At 41.2% G+C, this 17,855-nt stretch overlaps 1 protein-coding gene across 2 annotated transcripts in view; it reads right to left on the bottom strand.

Annotated features, from left to right (window-relative positions):
- LOC121963000 (SLAIN motif-containing protein 1-like) overlaps positions 1 to 15,898 on the bottom strand; it is a 41,775-nt gene extending 25,877 nt beyond the window's left edge. The window contains exons 1-8 of one of the 2 annotated variants that reach the window (XM_088074829.1): positions 15,329 to 15,896; positions 12,640 to 12,773; positions 7,339 to 7,476; positions 7,139 to 7,252; positions 4,630 to 4,779; positions 3,543 to 3,914; positions 2,346 to 2,495; positions 1,181 to 1,514 (exon numbers count right to left, since the gene is read on the bottom strand). In XM_088074829.1, the coding sequence (XP_087930955.1) occupies positions 1,181 to 1,514; positions 2,346 to 2,495; positions 3,543 to 3,914; positions 4,630 to 4,779; positions 7,139 to 7,252; positions 7,339 to 7,476; positions 12,640 to 12,773; positions 15,329 to 15,750 (1,814 nt within the window). In that variant the 5' untranslated portion in view covers positions 15,751 to 15,896. Of the gene's footprint in view, positions 1 to 1,180; positions 1,515 to 2,345; positions 2,496 to 3,542; positions 3,915 to 4,629; positions 4,780 to 7,138; positions 7,253 to 7,338; positions 7,477 to 12,639; positions 12,774 to 15,328 lie in introns of both variants that reach the window. The other variant, XM_088074831.1, reaches the window with a different exon arrangement.
- Between the last annotated feature and the right edge of the window lie 1,957 nt (positions 15,899 to 17,855).

The raw sequence follows: 17,855 nt of genomic DNA, 5'->3' as shown, positions 1-17,855 counted from the left end.
GCCTTTTTTGACCTTTATTTCCACTTTGTATGCTATAACGCGCTTCTACAAGCTATTCTAAGTCGTTTTCAGACATTTTTAGGAGGGGTCCAATTTTGACTTTTTTCACCATACTATACTATTGCCTTTTGTTCCCGATTTTTGGGACATGCTAAATTAGCAGGTTTTTGGCCTTTTTTGACCTTTATTTCCACTTTGTATGCTATAACGCGCTTCTACAAGCTATTCTAAGTCGTTTTCAGACATTTTTAGGAGGGGTCAAATTTTGACTTTTTTCGCCATACTATACTATTGACTTTTTTTTCGCCATTTTTGGGACATGCTAAATTAGCAGGTTTTTGGCCTTATTTGGACTTTATTTCCACTTTGTATGTTATAACGCGCTTCTACAAGCTATTCTAAGTAGTTTTCAGCCATTTTTAGGAGGGGTCAAATTTTGAATTTTTTGCCATACTATACTATTGCCTTTTTTTCGCCATTTTTGGGACATGCTAAATTATCAGGTTTTTGGCCTTTTTTGGACTTTATTTCCACTTTGTATGCTATAACGCGCTTCTACAAGCTATTCTAAGTCGTTTTCAGACATTTTTAGGAGGGGTCAAATTTTGACTTTTTTTGCCATACTATACTATTGCCTTTTTTTTGGCCATTTTTGGGACATGCTAACTTATGAGGTTTTTGGCCTTTTTTGACCTTTATTTCCACTTTGTATACTATAACGCGCTTCTACAAGCTATTCTAAGTAGTTTTCAGCCATTTTTAGGAGCAGTCAAATTTTGACTTTTTTGCCATACTATACTATTGCCTTTTTTTCGCCATTTTTGGGACATGCTAAATTATCAGGTTTTTGGCCTTTTTTTGGATTTCATTTTCACTTTGTATACTATTACTCGTCTCTAGGAACTATTCTCTATCATTTTTAGCCATTTTTAGGAGCAGTCAAACTTTGACTTTTTTATGCCATTTGGGATAATATAATATCAAACTGCTTTTTTATGCTCTTTTCAACAACATACTTAGCTATGACAGTTTATAGTTGAGTCCTTGTGGAGGTTTTTGACAAATTGAAAATATTTCCTTCCCGAGATATCTCATTTATAAAATTGGGATGGGCAACTAAAAAACATCATGCCACATCAACATCAACATCAAGCATAAATAAAATAAATAAAGACTTTACCTTCGAGCTGGTTGGGCCACCTTGTTGCGGGGGGTTGAGCTTGGAGTGCCAACAAAGGAAGCAGGACGGGGCAGGCTGCTGCGGGGCGTGTTCGGCGTAGAGGTGGGTGTCCCCCCTCCACCTGGTGGTTTACTGAGCAGAGGGATGCCACTGCCACCCCCTGTGTTCATCCCGCTGCTGACGTTCAGACCCTGGAGGCTGGTGGTGGTTGGCATGGAGGACGAGCCCTTAATGGTGGGACTGACGTAGGCGGTGGCCTTTATCGGCTGCCGTGATAATGAGGAGAAGTTCCCGACGCTCTGGACCCTGTTTTGTAGCTGGCCTGGGGAAGGGACTGGAGGTGGATAACAGACAAATGATTGCATTAGATCAATTTGCATATGTATTTCATGATAAAAAAACGTTTTCAATTCTTAATTTCTCAAATGATGGTTTGCATATAAATTACTCACTGTTACTTTGAATTTGTTAAGAAAACGTAGTTTTTCTCTTATGCCTCTGCAGTGAATTAAGAATCCAAAAAAAAACAGAGAAACTACTTGATAATTTGAAGTCACAGTTGTCCACGTTTAACAACAGTACTTTGCAAACAGCCCTTTCTGATGGAGAACTGAACTCTACTGAAGAAAAGGATCGTTTTAGATTCTTGAACACAGAAGTTGTTGGTCTACTGCTGCTGCGATCACTTAGTTAGTCTGTGTTGTTGTTCAACTTTGATGAATCCAAACTCACCTTTTAAACACCAAAGTCACAAAACAGCACAAACAAACTAACTGATTGAGGCAGCGGTAGACCAGCAAGTCCAGCGCTCAACGAGGTAAAATGACTTTTGTCAGTGGATTCTGGCTTTGAAGAGAGCATAATAAAGCTTCAGATTCAGATCAGTTTTATGTAAAACTGTATCTGTTTGGGGAGTACAGAGCATATACTGCACAAAAGAGACTTGGACTAAACTGCACAAGTTGTGCAAGCCTCTGTAAACTTTTTGTTTCAAAGATTTTTTGGGGCTTTTTCGCCTGCATTCGGATAGGTCAGCTTAAGTGTGAACAGGGGAAAGAGAGAGTGGATGACCTGCAACAAAGGGCCAAGGAAGGGTTGAGTGTACCTTTATTCCACAAGTGGCCCCAAAATAAACAAAAATAAAACAAGAGAATCTGTGTCTTACTGGAGGACTGCAGTCGAGCCAGCCCACTGGATGAATCGAAACTCTGGCTGTTACGAAGCAAAGAAGGGGAAGCACTGGGGTTGGTTGGAATGGGCACACTGGGCATGCTGGGAGTTCTGACAAGGTTAGGCATGCTCCTCCGCAGCTTATCTGACAAAGACACACAAACAAATGAAGTTAAGAGATGCACTATGACAAATTTTAACGTAAAAATAGACATATTTACTGGCATAAAAGCTTTAAGTTGTCAACATATCAATAAATGCGTTACAGTGTACTGTGTGAGCTGCTGAGTCATGCTTGTTCCTTTTAAAGCTGCTGTGAGAACAGTTTTCCAGCCCCCTCAGTCAGATATACACTCCTAACCCTAATCCCATCAAATTCTCTCTCTCTCTCTCTCTCGTCTCCGCCTCGAAACGGAAAAGCACGCCAGTCTGACGGCTTTAAGAGTGCTTGTACAAGAGGCTTAGACAAAGTTATTCTTAAGGTGTAAAGGACATCAGCGCAGGTCAGTCCGAGACGTGGACACGATTAGAGAGAGAAGACTAGTTTATCACATTACTTTTAATTTAGGAGTTAGTGGAAAATAATGTTGACTTACTCTCATATTCAGCTGGACCCCGCGATGAAGTTTCAAACAATACACATATATACAAATACACACAGAAATATTGCACGTACACAACATGTAAACAAAGAGATAACTTATTAGTGGGTGACAGTGTATTTCGATAAGTATGGTCTAATGTCGCATATTTCTACCTCATTTTTTTGACATGTAAATTAAAGTGGCACTTAGAGGACTCTTTTTGAGTTGCATTATGAAAAGGCGCCACGGTTTATGGATATTTATGCCAGAGCTACATTTTTGTTTTATTTTTCGAGAAAGCTGCAACAATTGCTAGACTAGATGTCAACTATAAAATTAATCCCCAACTAACGTAATAATAGATGAACAAATTTAAGCCCCGCTCCCCCATTTTTTCAAGCTCCTTAAAGGTCAATATTTTCTGTGAAGATTTTTAATTTCCTCCTTTGTGACAGTAAACTAAATATCTTTGAGTTGTGGAAAAACATAGACAACTGACAACATCATCTTGACCTCTGATTGATATTTTTGGAAATTTCTTTGACATTTTAAAGACCAAATAAGTCATTGATTATCTATAAAATAATCAACAGCTTGTTATTTCTCACCTGATCCTGGTCTGAAGCCATGCTGCTCGGCTGCGCAGAGGCTGCCCAGTCCCAGTCCCTGCGGCTGGGCCTGGAGCTGCGGTTGAAAGGCGAAGCCAGCGGAAGGGTAAGGCGGGGTGGAGGGGGTGGAAGGTGGGGTGGACAGGGAAGTGGTGCTTCTTCGCCAGTCTCGGATGCTGGAGAAGGTGTGGGAGTGTGGCAGGCGGGTGAGGCGCGGCTGCGGCGGGGGCAGGAGGCCGTAGTCTTCGTCGTCCTCCTCGTCTTCCTCCTCCAGGTCGGGGCCGGCGCTGAGCTGGCTGAGCTGGAAGGTGAAGCTCTGGCTGCGGCGGTTGGCCAGGACGGAGGACGTGCTGGCGTAGTCCTGTCTTAGACCTGGGGGAGCAAAATATGAGGACCAGCGTGCAAGACAGACACACACACACACACACACACACACAGACACAGACACAGACACAGACACACACACAAAGGCCAGGACAAACACACACAGACACAATCATCACCTTCTGGGGTTAATGAAGCTGAAGTAGCGATGGGCTCTGAGATCTGGTGTCATATGTTAAAATATTAGAAAGGAGGGAACAACAGAGACAGATGGACAGCAGCAGAAGTCAATCGGCAGACAACGACAGAGAAACGACAAAAAAACAGCCAAAAGAAACTATACAATCCATTTTTCCCAAAATGTTTTTTAAATTATATTGACTCAATTGACTTGAAACAGTTTAAAGGGTCACTTTGAAAAACTTCCCATGTTTGTGTCTAATGGGAACAGTTTTTGAAGTTGGTTCAGTATTGAGCAACTATGTCACGCTGTCTATTCACGTTCACTTGAAGTGTTTATTTTTTCCACTGCCAGGGTCAGACTGTTATTCTGAGTGTCTGTTTTCTTATTTTATTGTATCATCATTTTATTTTATTTATTATGTAATTTGTATTATGTCATAATGATATTTTGCATCTTGCATTAAAAGCTTTTTCCATCGTATCAATTGTCATACACGTGCAACTAATAACTATTAACAATGGCTTGGTTTAGCAATTATTCTAGCTTTGTGTTGTGTGTCTGTTTGAATCAATAACTCACTCTCCTCCTGCAGTCGGGCCATAACCTGGACGTCGGTGAGGTCCTGCAGTTTGTATCCCAGAGTGATGGAGTCATCCTCCACCTCTGAAGCACCGAGGTCGCTGTCCATGGAGGACTGGGGGCTGAGGGTGGAGCGCCGGAGGCTGCGGCCTTCAAACAAAAATAAAACCTTGGTTCTCATCATCTTCACTTTCCTGCTCATTTCTGACAGAGTTAAACAAATGAGACAGTCACTGGAGCTCAGCTCGGTAATGAGAGAAGCCCTTGAGTCTTCTGAGTGTCCTCTGCATAAAGATGAAGGATCCAAACTGATGGAGGCTCAGAGAACTAGAGTCTGTTAAGCAGCAGTGAGGCAGAAATATTATCAGAGAGGTTACACCAACCTCTTCTCGGTTAATGATATTCCTGCTCTCTCGAATAATCCGGCCCATCATCACTGTTGTTATTCTAATTACTTTGGTCACATTTTGTTCTCATGTGGCGTCTGAGGACAAGTTTTCTGCAAACTTTTATTTGCCTTTTTGGAATATTTTACCCACATTTTACATATTTTCTCACTTATCACTAATGGCTGTTCACTTGAAATACTGAAATCCTCTTGAATGTATTGAAACCGTTTACAGTGAGGTTTTTGGATTATTCTCAGTAGCGTTATCTTCCTTTCTCAAAAGACATGTTGCGCCTGAACTTCTTGAAATTTTTCAATTTTTCAAAAAACTGTGGCCCATTTTACAAATAAAGACAGCACACGATGAGCAATGAGCTTCACATGATGCTATTCACAACTTTGATAATTTGCACTAAAAGCAGCAACAAGTTTTTCAGCACCAAGAACAGCCAGCAGACGGCGCTGAGAACAGTGTTTCAGCACCACGGAAAGCTACCGGACTAAATGTTTCCACACCAAGAAAAGGCTCCAGCATCAGCAATATCGACTACACTGTGTTTCAGCACCAAAACAGTGACCAGACTGTTTTAGCGCCAAGGAAACTGACTGGACTAAGTGTTTCAGCTCCGAGAACAGCCACAAGATTAAGTCTTACAGCACCATGGACAGCAACAAGAATAAGTGTCACAGCACCAAGAACAGCGACCAGAATAAATGTTCCAGCAACAAGAACATCAACCACAGTTCATGTTTCAGCACAAACAACAGTGTCCAGACTAAACGGTCCAGCACTGAGAACAGGGACCGGACTCAGTGTTTCAGCACCAAGAACAGCACCCAGATCTAACATTTCAGCACCTACAACACTGACCACAGTTCGCGTTAAAGCAACAGCACCAAAAACAGAGACGAGACTAACTGCTTCCAGCATCGAGAAGCTACCAGTCTAAGTGTTTCAGCACCAAGAACAGAATCCAGACTTGGTGGTCCAGCACTGAGAACAGTGACCACACCAAGTGTTTCAGCACCACGGACAGCAACAAGACTACGTGTCTTAGCACCAAGGACAGCTCTCAGACTCAGTGTTATACCACGAATAGCAACAAGAATAATTGTTTTAACACTAAGAACAGCTACCAGATTAATTTTTCAGCACCAAAGATAGCGACCACACAAAATGTTTCCACACCAGGAACAGAGACCAGCACCAGTGATATCAACTACACTGTTTCAGCATCAAGAAAAGCCACCAATCTAAGAGTTTCAGTACCTGAAACACACAGTCTGAAACCTGAAAATTACAATTAAAAATACAATAAAAACATAGAGAATAAATAAATAATAATAATAATGGGGCAAAGAATAAAATACAAGAAAATGACCAAAGAATTAGCACAACAACCTTTTCAATAATAAAAACAAATTATAAATATTATAGTGTTTTTGCCCCTATTTTTCTCTCACTCTTTTTTTTTTAATTAAAAAATAACTTTTAGGTATTTTTTTGCCACCTCTCTTGCAGTTTGCAGGGCATCTCTTGCCAAGCAGCTTATTGCCTTTTGCACAGAGTTTTGTTGTTGAAATTTGGACTCAGTATTTTTATATTTCTGGCCATGGCCTTGAAAACATTATATCACTTCAGTGACACACAAATGGGGCAGACAGATTAAAGTGAGTTTTAGATTTGGAACAGCATATCTAATAAGAGAAAGCTAAAGAGCAGGCCATGGCTTTTTAATGCTGTTTGAACTATCATCGTCATGGAATTGAGCCCTAGGGTAAGAAGCCACAGTGCGCCCCTGTGGCAGTCCCTACACAAACACTGAGCCTCTCTCGTTCCCTGCAGCTTCCCCCTCTGCCGAGTCTGGAACATTATTTCTTTCCATCACGAATAATGCACAAAAAGGCTGCAGCACAGTTTGATTTTTGAACCGTAGCTCAAAGCTGCAGCGGAAATATATTCTCTTACTCCCTCAACCTCCATGATATCTTAAGAGCTTGTGGTTGACCCAGTTCTATACCGAGCACCTGCATATTATTATTCTGATTACTGTACGTATTCAGTTTGATGTTCTGTTCTGTACGAGGCAGCAGGGAGGAAGAAGCTGCGGTTAGGCTTACTGCGGCTCGCAGGGAGGAACGTGGGAGTCCTCTCAGCTAGGGGGGAGAGATCCTTCCCTACAGGACTCAACGTCCGATGGAGGACCGGGTGGAGCGGGGAGGACAGGGATGGAGCTAAAGGAGGGAGGGTAGAGAGAGAGATTTGAGTTTTTCAGAGCTGCTGTCGAGATAAAAAGTTCAACGTTGTAGTCTGGAGTTACCGTGTCTGTCAGATGACTGGGAGCAGGGTTTGGCTGAAGGGGAAGCACTTATAGGTGACACACCGGCCACTCGACTCAGAGGAGGGCCGGGGGAGGAGGTGGGAGAGGGGCTGGACAGGGAGCTGCGCCACCTGGAGACTGAGGAGTGGGAGGAGAAACAAGTAAAGAGGAGATCAATAACAAAACGTATCATGAAAATCAGTAGTGTATATCACATAGCAATCAATAAGACAAAAGCATTGTTTTGTCTTGGCCAGGTCTCTCTGGAAAAAAGATTTTTAATCTCAAACCTGGTTAAATACAGAAAAATAATAAAACAAACCAATTCAGTTTATTCTGTTTGATTGAGATTCTAGTAATTTTAGCATCTTTGGTAAATCGCTTGTGGTTTGACTGATTGAAAGTCAAAACTGGCTCTTACAAACACAACCAAAATGCAAATACAAAAACAAACGGGCGTCTCTGCAGAGAGAGCCGGCACTGTGCAGCCGTTACCTCACCGCTCTGTGACTGTCACGTACGGCTCTATTCAACAGCTCCACACGCGCTCAGCACAAAGGGACAAAGCTGCATTCAACACAACAGAGCTGCTCACACACTGCAGCTGTACCTGGTGCCCAGACACACAGAGATGCACAGAGACGCACAGAGACGCACAGAGATGCACAGAGATGCACAGACAGACACACACACACACACACACTTGGGTTACTATTCATAGCTGTAGAGGACAAAGTTGTGGCTGAAGCAGCGCTGATGTGAATATCTTGGGGATAAAGATTCAGACAGAGGATTTCTCTTTATTACCTTTCAGTGTGAATATGAGCCACAAGAAGCTACGGACAAAAGGAAGGGGCGCTTCGCTTTCATGTAAACCGTTTCCATGGCAACAGCTCTCCATTTCTCGCTGTACTCAGAACCAGAGGCGGAGACAGGCAACAGGGGCCGAGCTGGTGGGAGGATTCCTCCGCCCGACGCTCACTCTGATGCGCAGGAGTGCAGCGCCTCTGATGCAACACGCTGCACAGCGGCTGCAACTTCGCAGGATTGTGGTCAACACTGAGACCCAGATATCCAGGTCAAAGCTGGCCACAAGTATGTGGACACCCTGCAATGTTTTGCATGCCACTATGTATAATATTAGGTCCATACAAGCATGGTTTTGGCTGTTTGGTGTGAAATAACCCATCCGAACTCTGTGGGAGAAACTGAAAAGAGGCTGTTAAAGCTGCAGAAAAAAATTATACTAAGGGACAAGCATTTTAAAATTTGGTCCAGTATTTGTGCAGTTTGTCATTGTGAGCAAGTCTCGCTCAAGGAGACATCTTGTTCAGTTATTTCGTGGGAAGTGATTTGTTGCAGGAATATTAAGGGAAAAAAACGTAGTGTGAGCTGGGGAGAGGAGCGCCAGAAAGACTTTGCTGTGTTAGAGCACAGACAGCTTATTATTATTTTACAAATTCACAATATCATATCAGAATGTTTAGCTAATTTAAACGATATGGAAAATCTGTCGAGACTTCATATAAAATATTTTGAAAAGTGCATTTGGTGCGCAGTGTGATACGAGTGTGTGTAATACACGTTTTCACGACCCCAGACGACACAGTGACAGCAGTAAATGTAGAAGCTTTTATAAAGAGGCCGCCGACAAAAGAGAAGTCCAAGAAAAAACTGCATTTCCTTGAAAAGTCTCCAGATAATGGTTTTATTTTCACAGAGTGCTAAAGCGTCCTCGCACAGAGGCGCCCACGCAGGTGAGTCTCCTCTCATTAGAGGCCTCTGGGTGCTAAGCTGCCTGTTCAGCTGAGACCGTGGGAGCTGTGGCACACACACACACACACACACACACACACACACACACACACACACACACACACACACACACACACACACACACACACTGCAACCTACAAAAGGAACTCATATATTCAACGAGGACTTCTCTAACAGACCGACATCCAGATTGTTAAAAAAAAAAAAAAGCAAACTCTTTTTTTTCCTGGTCAGCTGTCGATTAGCTCAAGACGTGAAAATCTATTTTTAAAAAGTCGCTCCATGCAGTAACCATGACAACCATGAACACACACCAAGAGACAGACTCGACATCACTGTTGATGTAACCATGACAGCTCAGCAGGGGTACTTCCTGCTCAAATGTTGTCCTCTTCTTCAGTGGTGCATGATGTAATTAATCACGTCAGACATGCGGGTCAGGTGACTGCGGCCTGATCTGCTTAATGCTACAAGGCGCGGACGGATTATCGTCTGTAAGGTCCAGTGTCCTGCTGAGTCCTATTAGTGACAGAGAAGTGAAGGTGATCTAACTTTAACCTGAGGACAGTTACATTTACATTGGCCACTTTTCACAAGTTTAATAAACTTTTGACTATTTTCTGAAAGTTTCTGCATCAAAAGTTTTATTGAATACTCAAGAAAAAATCAAAATGGTCAGATTAAAGTATTAATAACTATATAAGTGTTTGTAAGTGGCAGCCCTAAAGTATGGAGACAAACAAACCGGTTCTCTTCATACATCCATGGGAATATGAGCGCATTTATTTATTTATATGTAGTCATTTTAGTCTGGCTTTTAATTGAACCTTACCTATTAATCTTTTGACTACTGTACACATTTTAGTTTGTTTTACTATATGCTATACTACTGAATTATTTTTTAACATTTTTATCTATTATTTTGTCCTGTTATCCTTTTAGTTACCATTTTATCAACTACTATTTTACTAGTATTTTATTTATTTAGTTTCCTCAGTTCCTGGCTTTAATGAGAACTCTTTTTTATTGCTTTAATTAATTACATATATGTGTATGCTTACGCGTATATGTATGCGTATGTATGTGTTCCAGTATAACCACTGTAACCGCTGAAAAAGTCGCTCTGACTCTCCTGGACCAATCTTGAAACGCACCTGAGCGGATAAATACGCTGCCAGTTGTATCTGCTCTCTCATGACAATTTTGTTATTCTGTCGAAAAAACTAACAGAATAATTTCTGAAAACAGCTGAAGCGAGAAGAAGGCACTGCCATTCTTGAGCCTCTCTCACTGTGCCACATCTCTGTCACGATGGTCATCTTTCATCTGGGACAGCCCAAAATCACACAGCGTATACTGGACCCCGAAATCAAAGTTGTGATAATGGCGAGTAAGTATCTGACACTGCCTCTGACATTTATGGGCGTTTTGCATCCTGTTATCATGTTGAACACCTAAAAACTACTTCCAACACTGTTTTTCTGTATTCAAATGATGGCAAAAAAACCTCCAAAAAAAGGACTAATCTAAGTTTGACAACATTGAGACAGGCTCAACAAGCCAACCAACATGAATAAATATAAATATAAATAAACACTAGCAATCTTGACACTTTTCATTTTCTTCCAGTCTCACTTTATTTGATCACATCTCTCTGAAACTCTTAATTGATGACTTTGGCGCCAGACGGCCTCCCACTCACGTCAGCGAGGGCATCGAGCTATAAAGTCTCGACGGGAAACAATTCAACAGTTCTTCCTGGCAAAGATTTGTGTTGTGCGTGAGTCAGGGAGCGAAATGTGTTAAAGCTGTGTGTACATCAGTTTAAAATAGCCTGAAGGAGAGAAGCATCCTGCAAACTAATCTGCTGTCTCAGCCCTGGCTTCAGCACGGCCGCTGAGGAACAGGCTTCTTACGAAAACAAAAGAAGAAACACAAGACTGAAGAGCAGCAATAAAAAAGGGAAATTACAGAAAAACAACCTTTAAACAGCCACTTCTAGAGACTAGATGAGGCCTAAAATCATTAAGATAAAATGTGAAAGAGATTTTCAAACATGAAATACTCTGTAATGCAGGAAAAGTGACAAATCTGAAATTAGAAACACCCCGAGACTGAACTCCAGCTGAACTCCAGGGAGACGTTTCCAGCATCGTTCACTAGACAGCGAGGGACTCCTTCACCCCCCCCCCCACTCACACACACACACACACACACACACACACACACACTTAAACACAGAAATTTAACTGTACTCCTTAAAGCCAAAAAGATTCTTGCATCTGAATTGCATTCTCGTCTATTGAGGCGGGTCCACAGTGATATCAGCGTGTGCTAAACGTTGACAGATTCCTAAACCGGCCAATCAGGCACAGGCTCAGCAGCCAACGGTGCCACAAAGAGACACTAAACGACTATAAAGAGATGCAAAACAGCTGCAAAGGTACACAAAGAGACCCATAACAACTACAAAAAGAAGCAAAACAACCACAAAGAGACACAAAATAACTAAAAGCAAAGCAAATACAAAATGAAGACGAAGATAAAAAAAACTACAAGCAAGAGATGAAAAACACCTACAAACATGCAAAACAGCTGGAAAGAGACACAAAATTACTACAAAAAGGGGCAAAACGACTACAAAATGATACAAAATCATGAGAGAGAGACATAAACAACAACAGATGGACTCAAAATTACCACTAAGAGACAGAAAACAACGAGAAAGAGATGCAAAACAACTGCAGAGACAATAGACAGTCGAGAAAGCTTAGGAGATGCATAGCAACTACCAAAAAGACTAAAATGACTGTAAAGACACTAAAAAATGACCAAAAGGACAAATAACCACGATAAAGAGACGTAAACAACTACGCAAGGCAACTACAAATACACTCAAAATGACAAAAAACAACTTAAAAGACGCACATAATGACCACAGAGACAAACACGACAATAGAGATGAATAACGACCATAGAGAGCAAAACGACAACAAGCTCATGATCTGCCGATGCTGCTAAACCGAGAAGGAAATTTGTGCTCTTTAAATCAAACTGCTGCCACCAAAAAAAAGTTCTCCACTAATGTTAGTTATTAAGCACTCTGAAGCGAACCTCAGTGAGCTCAGTGCTGTTTCACACTGACTGTATTTGGCATCTCACAGTGAGAAACGTGCAACCAGGAGAAAATGGAACTAAGCATCACTTGTTTTTGTTTGCACTTTCGAAAGCTCCCTAAAAAGAGACAGAACTCGTCCAGAAACGCTTCAGCTAAAGATCGAAAAAGCATCTGTGCTCAGAGCGCTGCTTCAGCTGCAGCAGCGCTCTGAGCCGTTTGGTAACAAATCAAAAGGTGTGATTTCACTCTTTTAGCTTGACTCAGACGTGACGATGCACAGTAACTTGTAATTTAACACTTTCTGACGACAGATTCTTCACTTGCACAGTCGGCTCTTCTGAGTTCAGCACAGCCTCACCCTCGGGGGACAATCACGCTCATTTTCTTTCCACACAAACAGTCTGTACCTTGTTCCAGTCGGAGGGACAGTGATCTCCTGGCGGCCTCCACCTCTGATTTGGGAGAGTCCAGAGCCTGCCGGCACCACTGCAGCGGTGAGACGGAGGTGTCTGTCTCTCTGGACTTGGACGGCACATACAACCTGGAAAGAGACACAGGAGACAGATGTCTAAACTGCCACGGGACAGTCAAAAAAAACCACAAAACAATCACAAGGAGACAAAAACACTACACAAAATCCACAAGGTGACATGAAATGACTACAATAACACACACAAAAAACACAAGGAGACACAAAACAACCAAAAAAAGAACAAAACATCATCAAGGAGACACAAAATGACGACACAGAGACACAAAACCGCCATAAGGAGACATGAGACAACTACACAGGACACAAAACAACCAAAAGTAGACACAAAATAGCCACAAAGAGACACCAAACAACTACAGGGACACACAAAATGACGCCAGAGAGACACATCATGAGTATAAAGACAACAAAGAACCATAAGGAGACACACACACAAAATGAGACACAAAGTGATGCAAAAAAAAAACCCACGAGACACAAAAAACAAAAGACACAAAACTACTACAAAGAGATACTGAACAAGTGTGTCTAATATTTGAAAGATTTCAGCTTTAATATCTTATTGTTTAAAATAACGCATCACTGAACATAAAGTCTTCTGTTTCACACAATCACAGGAAACTTACCAAAAACGGAAAGTCGTCGCTAAGTAACAGGTGCCATTTCTATGCAGTTTTTCGATGCAGTATCACTGTGATTTTTTGTTTTGCATTATACAGCACATGTTATTTCTACCGACTCATCTCCTCCTGAGTCACAACATCTCTCCTCCGGCTTCGAGGTGATGCTGAGCTTTTCAGGTATGAGGAAGAGGAGCGACGCCGTTCAAACAGAGTGGATCTGATTATTCTGACAGCCCTGAACTCCTACGCGATTTTGCTCTGCAGGCAACACGCAGGGAGGGAGCTGAATTATAGATTAAAACTGTCGCAGACATCAGGTGAGACCTGAAGGGGACACACAAACACACCTCGGCGACTATTCCTAGACGCGAGGAGGGGACACGCCTGAGACGTGAAGACGCCAAATAAAAGATGAATGCAAATGTGCTGCAGTGCAGAATCAGCCGCATCTTTACTCCTCAAAGATAACTTTGATCTCCTCTCGTTCTACCATGTAGTCTATCATCACCGATATATATGGGGTGGACAAAATATTAGAAACACCTCTCAGTGTTATGCAATATATTTTTAAGAGTACGACAAACTAGAGTGTTCAAAATGACCATGAAGTTGAAAACGTCGAAAACAGAATGACATTGTGACTGTATAAATGCAGGACTTTACTGCAGGACTGTTGCTACATATTTAGACAATAAACTGGAAACTGGACTCTGAATCTGTAAATCTCAGCACATAAACATTCATGTTATTCCCTGTATATTTATAATATACAAAAAATTACAAAACTAATCAGTAAATTCTGACTGAACAGACACAGGACCAGTGTCACGGGCCCCAGGGCAAAATGTCAAATGTCAAAAAGTAGCAACAAAGAAGACACAAAACAACCCAAGGAGAGACAAAAAAACTAAAACGAGACAAAAACAACCACAAAGGGACAATGAATAACCACAAAGATGCGCAAAATGACTACAAAGACTCACAAAACCACTACAAGGAGACACAAGACAACTAAATGAAGACACAAAACAACCACTTGACAACAATTGACAAGAGACATAAGATGACTAAATTATGTCACAATCATCAAGAGACACAACAAACCACAGCGCTGTGTGTTGCTCCTGTGTAGTACAGGTGGTGGGGCCCTTTGCATAGCTGTGCCCAGGGGCCCATTGCATCAAAATCCACCTGTGCTCTTTTCTATTTCAAATGTTTATCATTGTCAACATCAACACTGACTCTATACGTTAGAGTTTTCCCATCATTAACCGAAAAAATTAGCAAGGTGAATACCGAACTGTGACCTATAGTGAAACCTTAATGCCTGAAAAGCTGAATCAATAGACGACTAATGAAAACACCTGTAGTCCTATTATACAGAGAAAACTGATACTATTCACACTAAGCATCTCCCTGTTATTCGCATGACATTGTCACTTCAGCCTGCAAGTTGCAGCATATTTGGCAACATTTCAGTTCCTTATTTTGGTTATTTAGCAACAACATTGCGCTTTTTAAGAGGAAGAAGGCAATAAATGACAATTTAGAGAGTTTTTCTGCAGGCTTTTGGAATACATTTAAGGAAAGAAGCCACACTACCTCTTTCAAATTGATGTTTTGGGGCATTTTGGGGGTTAAACTTAGAGATAGGTAGATCAAGGCAATAAGGCAAAAGCATGCAGCAAAATAGCATTTTTAGATGTGTCTCATGCACAGAGGAAGAATGGCAGCTTGGTGCAGCATTGCTGACAGGCCTAAAAACATGTGGCATCTCATCTCTGCTAATTCACTTCCAAAGTGTGTGTGTGTGTGTGGGGGGGGGTGTGTGTGTCTGTGTGTCTTTGTCCTGCAGGAGGCTGGACACATCCAGACACAATGAAAAAGAAATCTGAATTAAGCATCTAAATGTGCATGCAGGAGTCATGACTTACAGCTTCTGCACAAAAGCAACAAATGGTTGAAAATTAAAATAGTTACCATGTTTCATCAGAGTCGTCCGAGCAGCACAGAGAATCAAAATCCAAAAGTTCCAGCTCATCCAGAACCGACGGCTCGGAACCGTCCTCCGCCTCCCCCGCAGCCGCTCCACCCCCGCCGGAGTGCGGCTGGAAATAGTCGAAAGGCTCCTCCAATGACCCCAAGGACGTCTGGCAGAGCAGGGTGGGCAGCGGGCTGGGCAGGCAGTACCCGCCGGCGCCGCTGATCACGCACGCCGGGGACACAGGCAGCACAAGCGGGCCGCCGGAGCAGCTCGTCGCCCGGGTGCGCAGCTGCTCGTTCTGCCGCTCCAGCTTCCGGACCAGCTCCTGCAGCTTCTTCACCTCCAGCTCTGCGTTCAGCGTGTTGCTGTTGCAGTCCACCTCCGTCATTATCGCGTGGTTCAGCACCGCCGCCTCCATTGGAGCAGAACACGTAAAAACGAGGCTGTCTGAGGCTCCAACGTGGTTGAGAAATGGAGGACAGGTAGGGCCAAGCTTCTGCGGCTCACCCGAAGCCCTCACGCTGCTTCCCGTATTCCGGCGGCTGTCTGGACGCTCACCCAATGGGAGACTGCATGACTCCACCCCTCCTGCACGCACGCACGCACACGCACACACACACACACACACGCACACACGCACACCGAGCCTCCGCCTCCAGCACCCACAGCTGACTCCAGGTACACGCTGCACCTGTCGCACAAAAATAATCAGCCAAAATCCAACATTTAACCTACATTTTAAGACAGATTATTTAAAAATATATGTTTTTATCTCAAACAAATGCACTGCACCAACTGTCGTTTACTTATCAATCAATATTCATTCAGCTGATGACTGAATTGTTCTGATTATTCTGGGATCGGCAGAGGCGCACCTGCTCCTCATTTATGCGTAATTGGCGACATCGAGTGGCTGAAACTGGTCATGACATTACAGGGTGTCTACAGGTATCTGAAATTTAATGGTTTTCAAGACTTATTCAATAAAAAATAAAATAAAAGTACATTTACGACAATTTCTGGACAAATAATCTTGTTTTTAATTCAAGTATTACAGGTAAATTTGAGTAAGTTAAGTATATACGGGTCATTCTTTAACTGTTTATTTTTTTAATTTTTTTTTTAGAAATTCTAATGAATATTTAGAAAAATGTATTGATACAATATTTTTAGTGATTAAACACTGGCATTGTCATTTCCATTATTATATGTATTTTCAGCGATAGATGGAGTACCTGAAAGCCAGACTTGATTTTGGAAGAAGTTAAAGTCAAATATCATAATGTTACTATATATTCTGTAATATAAAAGTCTTAAAGTAACTGATATTTACTGTACTGAAGTATCGAGAGTAATTTTGTCATAGTAGATGTAGTAAAGTTCTCTCCCTCTTCCCTTCTTTCTTTCCTTTCTTTCCTATCTTGTACCAAGTACGTGACTAAAATTTTTTGGGGAAAAGTAGTGAAGGAAAACGATTTTTATTAAGGATATGTAAAGGTTTATTGCTTTGTAACATGACGCCACTGAAATTCAACGATTTTAAACCAAATTTACAAAAAATAATTTTTACCCAAATGTGAGACTGATTTTTGGACAAAACTTATTTTTTCTTATTCAAACATTACAGGTAATATAATGTTTAGTATATATGGGTTATTTTTTAACTACAGTCCGATTTGGTTGGAATTTTTCAGAAAATTGAACAAATATTGAATCTTTTTGATACAATAGTTTCAGTAAAATAACAATGTGATTGTTATTAGCATTATCACGTCTTTTTCATCACAAAAATAAACAAAGAGATGGAAATGACTGATAGAAATTATATTAGTTTTACATTAAAAAAAACTAATATGTTGGCTTGCTATTTTTTATTTTTTTTGCATTACCATCAAATACACACAAAAAGTAATGTAGTAAAAAAGTATGATATAAAAATATTTAGGTCAACAAAAATGTACCTTGATTTCTTCTTATCTTAGATCCCACGGGACTCTCCTGTCACAACTATTACTGTGGTCACCAAGTACACAAACTCTACGTAAAAAAAAGAAAAAAGAGAGAAAAAATTACTCATAAATCTTACAACATGAAACATTTCATTAAAATGGGTTTTGGTGTTTCATTTGCATTTAAAGTTAATATTAGATCAATATCAGAGTCCAAACTAAGCAGGGCTGAAATCTGGCTGAAGGAAAAAGGAAACATGGCAAAAAATATTTTTAAAAAAGCCACTTTTATTTATTTATTTTTATTTTTACATTTTGTGTGTTGCTTTCGTTGTCAGGTTAACGTATCACGGCAGTTCGATTTAAGTGTTTCAAAAAATGAATATTAAAGTGAGTTAAGTTTATCTACATTTTGCCTGCAGGTAAGTATAAAATAAAAACAAAGCTTTAGGTTCAGGGGTCACATCAGAAACATTTACATTCACACTTTACTCATTTTGACCTTTTGAAATGAAATAAAATATTTGTGGCAGTAAAGACTGTTTAATTGCTTTTAAGGCCTAAAATTTACAGA

The sequence above is a fragment of the Plectropomus leopardus genome, chromosome 24 (assembly GCF_026936395.1).
Source record: "Plectropomus leopardus strain MGB_pleo_1.0 chromosome 24, ASM2693639v1, whole genome shotgun sequence".
Taxonomy (NCBI): Eukaryota; Metazoa; Chordata; class Actinopteri; order Perciformes; family Serranidae; genus Plectropomus; species Plectropomus leopardus.
The sequence above is the reverse complement of the archived record's forward strand: the minus strand, read 5'-3'. Positions and strand labels throughout refer to the sequence as shown.